Source organism: Dichotomopilus funicola (genome assembly GCF_033296635.1).
Source record: "Dichotomopilus funicola strain CBS 141.50 unplaced genomic scaffold C8A04scaffold_12, whole genome shotgun sequence".
Taxonomy (NCBI): domain Eukaryota; kingdom Fungi; phylum Ascomycota; class Sordariomycetes; order Sordariales; family Chaetomiaceae; genus Dichotomopilus; species Dichotomopilus funicola.
This window is the reverse complement of record NW_026944033.1, coordinates 411,300-420,057: the sequence shown is the minus strand read 5'-3', so window position 1 is coordinate 420,057 and position 8,758 is coordinate 411,300. Positions and strand designations below refer to the sequence as shown.

At 54.7% G+C, this 8,758-nt stretch overlaps 1 protein-coding gene across 1 annotated transcript; it reads right to left on the bottom strand.

The window, feature by feature from the left end:
* Nucleotides 1–881: 881 nt before the first annotated feature.
* On the bottom strand, nucleotides 882–7,533 carry C8A04DRAFT_35470 (uncharacterized protein; the record flags this gene model as incomplete). Its single annotated transcript, XM_062783182.1, has 8 exons — nucleotides 882–2,677; nucleotides 2,738–2,944; nucleotides 3,022–4,034; nucleotides 4,197–4,624; nucleotides 5,711–6,225; nucleotides 6,281–6,920; nucleotides 7,015–7,298; nucleotides 7,377–7,533. 8 exons carry the CDS (start codon nucleotides 7,531–7,533, stop codon nucleotides 882–884), a joined length of 5,040 nt encoding a protein of 1,679 aa, XP_062639278.1.
* Between the last annotated feature and the right edge of the window lie 1,225 nt (nucleotides 7,534–8,758).

Below are 8,758 nucleotides of genomic sequence, written 5' to 3'. Positions count from 1 at the left end.
AATCATGTCAGCAGGATGTCTTTGCAGTTAGGCCGGCTCCGCTACCATTCTTCTTCGAGCGAAAAGCATTTGGCCGGCTGCCCACTTTACCTACCAAAATCAAATCGCCAAACATCCAGATTGCTCAGCTTCCCTGCGTTGCCATTTCTTGCGGGAACCGTGGAGCTTTTCTCTAAGGTTTCGTTGGGCCAACAACCGGCTTCATTTTCAGTCAGATATTACCCAACCGTATCCCGACGCACATCTCCCGCATTTGAAATGTTCGGATCGGTCTATTCTCAAGTTGTTGGGCCGAAGGCATATGAGAGGGTGGCACTTCGTATAGTTATATAATTAATTATACTACGCCCCTTGTTAATGTAAAAGTCGGAGTCGTCGCTGTCAAACTAGTCATTGTTCCCTGTACTCTCCGATTCCCCTCTATCAACTTTTTCGGGAAGTCTACCTCAGCCTTGCTCCATTCGTCGAGCATGGCCCGCTGTTTGTATGTACTAAAAAACTTGTCTTCGTATCCCGCTCGAACCAAATAATTATCCCCCGATAGGAATTCTGTTCTGCCCCTAAATATTCCGGGACGCGACACCACGAAGAAGGCGGTATCATTGGCTACGTTCCGGTCCGGGACGAGGGCATCTTTGGAGAGGAACATGGAGACTGTATTACCGTAATTGGACGTGACGCCCGAACAAGGTACCTAGTCTGCTCCCGGACCGTCCCGCAGTTTCAACTCCCGCTAACGTTCTGGCCAGCTCGGGAAAGTTGAGAGCAGATGGATTCGGAGTCGCTGCTTGCTTCCGCTCGTCCTATTACTTCATAGTATGTTCAATATCGCCATTCTCACACAGCAATGACAGCATCTATCCCTTGTAGTCCCCCATTCCTCAGCCGTCTCCACCCTCCTGCTCTGACTCCTCTCTATCAACGTGCAATCCCCTCCCATCCTGCCCCAACACAGTCTCCGCAACCACAACCGTCTCAACTCCTTCAAACAACGGACTTCCGTCCTCTGGCCCCATCGGCAGCGCCTCAATATCGATCTCCTCGCCCAGCAACACCTTGAGCACGACCTCACACCCAGCCTTGCTCAGCACCTGATTCATCTTGCTACATAGCTCCGACGCGCAACACTCGAGACACCCGCTCCCATCATTCCCCGCCTCACTCCCCGGATCGGCACATCGACAAGCCAATACCCGCGCTAGAGCCTGCCGCAGCAACATATCCACGAATTCAAACGCTTTGGTATTGATTCCTGATCCATTTTTGCCACCCTTCGCATCATAAAACGTCAGTCGTGCTGGCCGCTTCCGCCGTGTCTCGCGCTTTGAGAACTCCTTGGTCGCATTCTTACATTCGGTCCGTACATCCCCCGGCATGCTCACGACGAAATTTGGGATTAGACTCATGAGCGCGTGCTGCGCGGCATGGATCGCGGCCGCCGGGTGCAGACGCCGTGCGGCTAGGATGGCGAGGGCGCGTGGCGGGATGTCAAGCCACATGCCACGGGTGTGGCGGATGACGGGCGGGTTGGAGACGGGGACTGCGTCGATAATGCGGCTGTTATTGCGCGGATCGACCTTGAAGTAACCGAAGACGACTTGGGTGATGCGAATTGCGCCGTAGTAGGCACACGAGGGCGAATATGAGGTCGAGGATGAAGGTGAGCGGGCGATTCGCTTGACGGCGTGCGTCTCGATCGGGTCGACGTCGGTGTAGTCGCGCTGCGACGTGAGCCAGTCCACTTTGACACGCTCGACACGTGCGAGCTGCTTGTCTGGCCTGAAGTCGCGGACGAGATACGTCTCGCCCTGGTGTAAAAATATGGCACCGTCGTAGATTGTGAAGGTGGCGCGGGACGCTTCGAGCTCCTCGAGCACCACGTTGCGGTTGTTAGTGATATCGATGATGGCGAAGTGGTCGTCCTCCGTGTCGCGAATGGAGACATGCCTCGATGGCAACGGTCGGAATCGTGGGTGTGTGTGGTAGAAAACACCGTTGCCCGTCTCATCCGGAATGAGACGGTTTTGGCAGAGCTGAGCGAGGTCATCGCCAAAGTAGACGGCGTCCTCGGTCGGCTGGATGGGCATCTCGTAGGCCGCACACTGCAGATGGCCTTCCTTGACAAGCATATTGTCTAGGTCCACCTGCAGCTCACAGTTGGGCTTGCTGAACAGCTCGTCCGGATTCTGCATGTAGTGCTGGTCGGTGGCAAACCCATCACCAACCAGGATTGACAGTGAGTCCTTGTTCCTCCGTCCAGCTCTTCCACTCTGCTGCCGGAGGTTGGCGATGGTGTAGGGAAATCCCCATGTGAGCACACAGTCCAGCGTCCCAATATCCACGCCCAGCTCCAGCGCCGTGGTGGCCACAATGCCGAGGAGTTTCCCCTCAAACATCTCACTCTCGATCTGCCGGCGATCCTGCGCTGTGTAACCCCCACGGTAACCCATGATGCGGCCGGCCACCTCACTGCGGCCAAGAGAAGCCAACTCCCGCTTTGCCGCACTCACTAACTTTTCACACTGCTCACGGACCCGACAAAAGGCGATCACCCGCACGCCTCGTAGGATCAGCTGGCAAAACAGCCGGGAACACTCCAACATGGTGTTACCGCGGCCACTGGCTGGGTCACGGGGGTCTTTATATGGGGTGTTCCAGCAGAGGAATTCTTTGCGTCCTACATGTTGATGGTTAGTGAGGTACATTCTAGGGGTTCGTTAAGAGAGACGTTGCTCACCTGACGGTGAGCCGTCAAAATAAACCAGCTGTACATCATCTACACCAAATATCGTCCTAAAGTGTTGTTCCGGGTTCCCCACCGTAGCAGAACAGGAGATGAACTTGACGCGCCGGTTCCCGAGTGCTGCACAGGTCCGACGCAGTCGTCTCATGATAAAAGCAACGTGGGAGCCCAGCAGTCCGTTGTAATAATGCAATTCGTCCACTATTAACTCGCCCATTAGCATGTTTACGTCGTCCTTGCACCATACATCCGCTGACTAGAAAGGGGGGAATACATACCCACGACATATTTGAGATTCTTCAAAAACGTCCTCCACCGCTCCTCCTGCGGCAGAATCGTGATATGCAGCATATCTGGATTAGTAAAAATAATCTTCGCCTCATCCCGTATCCTGCTCCTGTCCTCCATCGGCGTGTCCCCATCAAACGTATCCACCATCACGTCCGCCAGCCCTGGCATGTACGCCGCCATCTCCTGTAAGCTACGCCTCTGATCCTGCGCCAACGCTTTGGTGGGGAAAATATACATGGCTCTTGTCTGATGATCCCGCTCGAGAGCGTGCAGCACGGGTAATTGGTAAATGAGCGACTTGCCAGAGCTGGTAGAAGTTGCTACGACGACGTGGTGGCCCGCGTGGAGCGCGTTAATGGCTTCGGCTTGGTGCGCGTAGAACTGCGTGATACCCTTGGTGTTGTACAGTGCGTTGACCAAGTCCTGGCTCAGCAAGAAGTGCAGGTCGCCGTAGACAGCTTCTTGTGCTTCAAACATTCGATGGCCATCCGGTACAATCTGGCCCGTGTACCACGGGCTGTCTTTGAGTTCTTGGATGATCTCGGGTATGCTCTTCCTCTCGCGTGGGATACTCGCAGGAAGTGTGCTGATCAGATGCCGCGGTTGTTCTTGAGTTTCCGTCATTTTCGGGGTGTACATTGCGCTGGAATCCTTGAGAACCATCTCAGGATCCAGACCGTCCGTGGCACATTTGTCTAGAAACTGGTTGATTGCCTGATTAAACTTTGTATTGCGGCGTTCGATTAGGCGCGCCATTTGCGCCTGACTGAAGACGGGCATCTTCATACGATTTTCGTTGTCTCGGGATTTGTTCACTTTAGCGTCGTGCTTCAATTCAGCGTCGACAAACTCAAACATCAACACCTCCTTTCTCGGCTGCCCCAGCGCGGATTGGTCTTGGAGAAGATATTCCCGCTCCCGTTCGGTCTCAGCACCACCTAGGGAGAGTGCCAGGTCAACCTCGTCGACATATTCGAAGCGTATGCCGGAGGGGCGTGTTCTTCCGGTGTCGTGAAGCCGCATCTCTGCTTCATTCGTTCCGACATCCACCTCTATATCACCCTTCCCATCGTGGTTACCACTGCCCTCAACCGTTACATCGGACGCCCTGGCCGCCAAAACGGCCACGACGCCTGCAACATCTTCCACCTCTAACGCGCACTTTGTATGTGCTTCTACTGCGGGGCGTAGCGTATCTAGTGTTGGGGCAACCTGCCGCTGCCTCTGTGCTCCAAGGAAGGTTGACACTAGGTTAAGAGCGCGGTGCAGCTGTGCAAGTCGGTTGAAATAAGGAGGCCATGGATGCGTGGGAGGCTGGATGGCTTGGGGTGGTTTTGTTTTCGTCCGGGGTTGGGATCTCGGGTATGATGTTGATTTAGGAGCCTCCGTTTGTCGTGGTTGCGGTTTATCCGCATCTTCGTCAACAGGCTCAAAGCTGGCTAATGTTGGGCCGTGGGTGAGTGTGTCAGAGGCTGGCTGGCCAGAGGGCAATGCATCTGTCCGGGATATACTCTTCAGGGGACGAGCAGTGCGTGAAGGTACTCTGGGGCCGACGGGAGTGGTGTCGCCCGTGGTCCGCCCGCGCTTGCGCTTGCCTAAAGTAGCGCTTGAATCCGTGGGAGTGCCCATCGCGGGGAGTACGCTGTCGATTTATGTTGCGCTAATGGGGACTTGAAGGCTTGTCGGTAAGACAAGGCACGGGCTTAAACTCCTGAATGAAGGCGTCAAAAAGACGCGGCCCGCGCGTTAAGTGGTTCGCGAAAGTGGCGGGAGAGCACGTGTGCCGGCCCCGCTGCGTCCATACTTATCGGTACTGTACGAGGTATGTACAGTATAATACCCGGGAGAATACTAGGACCTCTGCACAGAACTCTACAATTAACCTTCAAACCTCCCGAGATGGATAAAAATATACGTCAGTCAGAGGGCGATATCACGTTGAAGGATTCCACAGGGTAAAGAACGTTGATCAATTATTGCTAACGTAACTGTTGTGAGTGCGATACACTACCGAAATGGTTACAGAGGACTTGGTCAAAGCACCCGCCATCTCCCCCGTTTGCTCATTGCTTCCCGCCCATCGCCGTCCTAGCGGTAATTGGGGTAGACGTGGTAATATCTATGTACACAAAGTCCCACAAGTTGTCCCTAAACCTTTTCGCTTGTAGATTTACAAGGCAGTACCTCAGTGGACAGAGTAGAAAAAGGCCGGTGTGCCCGGTTTTGTGTTGTTTCGTCCAGTCGGTCCCTTTCTGGTTGGGATGCCGTAAAGCGTTGTCTCCCTCCCCTGGCCACAATGAGGTGGGTGCCAGTCCTTTGGGCCCTTGACGCCTCCTCGTTGGCCACGGGCACATATCGACAGGTCCATCTATCCCTCGGCCGGCCAATGTGTTGCCCGCAAAAATCAGAAAAGATTGGCCCGATTGGGGCGGTTTGGCATCAGGAACGACGCCAGCCAAAATATATCCCATGCTTATTCGGAGGGAATGCATAACGGGAAATGACCACTGTGTCGGTGCCGCACTGCCGCATCTAGGTGCTAGACATCCGCGCTCGCAAAGTCGTCGCCAACTCCCTAAAGGTGCTCACATCGGCCGGCGACATCTTAATACCCCAATTAGTTTGTAGCTCAATTACCCCTAATAACCTGCGATAAGATTCCAGAGATGAACGTACCCTCACGACAACCGTAGTCAGCTTGCGGTCTACGGTCGCACTAAACGTCACCCTATTCTCGTAATCAGGGTTGAAAATGATGGTCGTCGACGCTTGCAGAGTCGAGTTGAGTATCAGATTCAAAGTGGAATTTTGACGCATGATGAAGCGTGCTTGCGGCAGCTTGTGGGGCTTAATTCCCCCCTTGGGTTTACCACTGTCGCCTTCACCCAGCACCGAGGTGTCTGACGAAGTTGGTTCGGGGGCGCCACCATCATCCGGCTCGGCTTTCGACTCGGAATCGCTATTGTCATCCGGCTCAACCGTCGACTCCGCCTTAGTGGGCTTGGAGATAGATTCGTTGAACGAAGTCGGAATGGGCACACCATTGTCATCCAGTTTGACCGTCGACTTGAGAACGTTGAGTTTGAGTGTGCCGGAGCCCCGCTGTCTCAGCTTGCCGCTCTCCGACACGTACATATCCGCCGGACGCGAGAACAACGTAACCTCCTGACTTTCGCCATTGTCGACCTCAACTGAAAACAAGTCAGTGGTAAAACCACGCAAAACAATAACTTAGCTTAAACTTACCCGGCTTTAACACCTGCTTCTTTTCGGGCGTCCCTTTCGAGTCCTGAATCTCACCACTACCCACCCCGCTCTTATCTTCAGATGAACCCTCAGTAACAGTACTCCCGCCCTTGTTCTGATCAATGCTCTTCTCCCCTGACGTGTTCTCGTCCTCGGTTGCAGGTGCTCCAAACGGCACGGCCGACTTGCCACTCTTAAACGAGTCGCCGGCTTTGCTCGACTGGTTGAGCCAACCCGATATACGAGTGCCGCCGGATATACTCGTAAAGGGGCTTGCATTGAACACAGACGACGACCCGCTGCCCTGCCCGTTATGCGTGACAAATGGAGACGACGCCGTTGCTCCGCTGAAGTTGAATTTTGGCTTCGTGGAAGCGGGCGCACCGAGAGAAGGGCCGGACTCGCTGAGCGCGGGACCAAAGGATGAAGATTTCGATGATGAGCCAAACAGCTTGGGCTGTGCCGATCCGCCCTGAGTCCCGAACGGTGAGGTGGACGAGCCAGCCAGCTTTGCGAAGCCTGACTTAGCGAAACTTGTGCTGGATGTTTTCTTGTTCTTGGGATCATCATTCCCGCCCGTCGAGTCCCGGCGTGTCCCGTCCAGGCTTGACCTGGGAGATGCCTTGGCAGAGAGGGGTTCCTAAATGGGTAAGACGGGCAGGTCAACATCAAGAGGGGCCGTCACACGACTGCGTCCGTCCGCAACGATGCTAAAACTGGAAAAGAAAACCTACCACTTCTTCCTTGGCCCCTAGTACAGCAGATGCACTAGCTTGCCGGTCTCGTCGTCGCTTCTGCTCGGGCTCGGACCGGTCCCGCCTATTGTGCAACGTCCTTTCAGGACTGGAGTCCGTGTCCACATCGGATTTCACCAATGTGGCCTCGACAACATCCTTACTCGCTTCAGGTTCGTCGCGGGCCCGCTTCTTATTAGGCGATGCGATCTGCTCCTTCGGCGAGGCGGCATTGCCCTTCCCCACACTGAGGCTGGCCGGCGGGGTGAACCGACGAATCTTGCCTCGATGCCCATCGCTGTCGGGCGGGCTCGTGTCATCCTGCGACCCTTGTGCGTCGTCGTCGTTCTTATCGCTGCTACCATCGACGTCGGCCTCCTCACGGCCCCGCTTCTCGGAAAGTGTCGTTTGCTTGAGCTCGCGCCGCGCGGCGGTGGTCTCAGCATCCTCCTTTGTTATGTTGGCGGCCGACTCGGCTCGGCCCGGTATGTCGCTTGTATTGTTTGGGTCGTCGGCCATGGTGTCAGCCTCAATATTAGTTCGTCCAGCTGGCGTGATGCGAGGCTAGAGAAAGGGAGGGGTTTCAGCAACTCGAGTCGGCAGACGGCAGGTTTCAATTGAACGGTGGGGGCTCGCGGTGGGTGAAGCCTCCCAATGATAATTGATTATATTGGAGATCGCTTGTTTGTTTCTCGAATGCGAGTTGTTGCTTTGGTCTTGCGTTCTGCAGGAGAATTTTGGAGAGGTTAAAAGTTATGCCAGTCGGAAAAAGAGGTCGGCTCTCGTGAGTTCCCAGAGCAAGGACCTGAATGGTAGGCTGTCCAGTTTTAATTAGCCCCGAAAAATGCGGAGCTTTGGCAGAGCCAACTGCTCGTTGTCGTGCTTCACGGGCGGCCTAGGCAAGAGGCCAACCGGGGAGACCAGGCACTGGAATAAGACCAAGCCAATGGATCGGCAAACACGGCCTGTGGAGGAGGGCCGTGCCAGAGATTGGTTAAAAAGGGCCCACCCGCTAAATCTGAGGGACTCATCTCAGGTCAGTCCCGCTAGCACACCCGACAGCGGGGTTTTGGGTGCCAATTTGGATGTTTCATGCTCATGGAGACCAATCACTACATAACGCATGGCCGTTGTCCTCCCTCTCTTTGTGAAGCAATACCTTGCGATTGGGACAGCTGCAACGATGAGTTGTTGCCTTATCTCTCTCGGTTTCCCTCAGCCCTCTCGCCACTGGGCAGAACATCAGCCACCTTGGTATCATTAGGCTTTTTTATTGAGGTCCAACAGTGGCATAAGGCTCTGTGGTTGAAGGAATCGCCATCATGATGGGCCACTTATGCGACTCATCAGGTACCAACCCGCTTCTGGTCGAGAATTACACCATCAAACCATCAATCACGTTGGCGAACGATTCGCCCTGCTTCCCCTAGACCTTTCTTCTTCAGCCGCCACCATGCCCTCGACCAGGGCCAGCGCAGACTGGAACGACGCGATCTCGTCCCCGATGGTCGACAGCATTTCGTCCGCTCCCTCGTCTAGGATACGCTCCATCTCGTCAACTCCTCCTCTTCTAGGATACTCAACTACACCAGACTGACACCTCTCGATGCCAAGTGTCTCGTTGAAATCTGTTTCATCCTCCCAACCCACCACCTGTACGCCCCGAAACCCATCCACCTCGAGAGGACCAGAAATTAGACTCTGTTTCTCACTCAGGTCTTCCCCTGCTTCGTCCCCATCATCC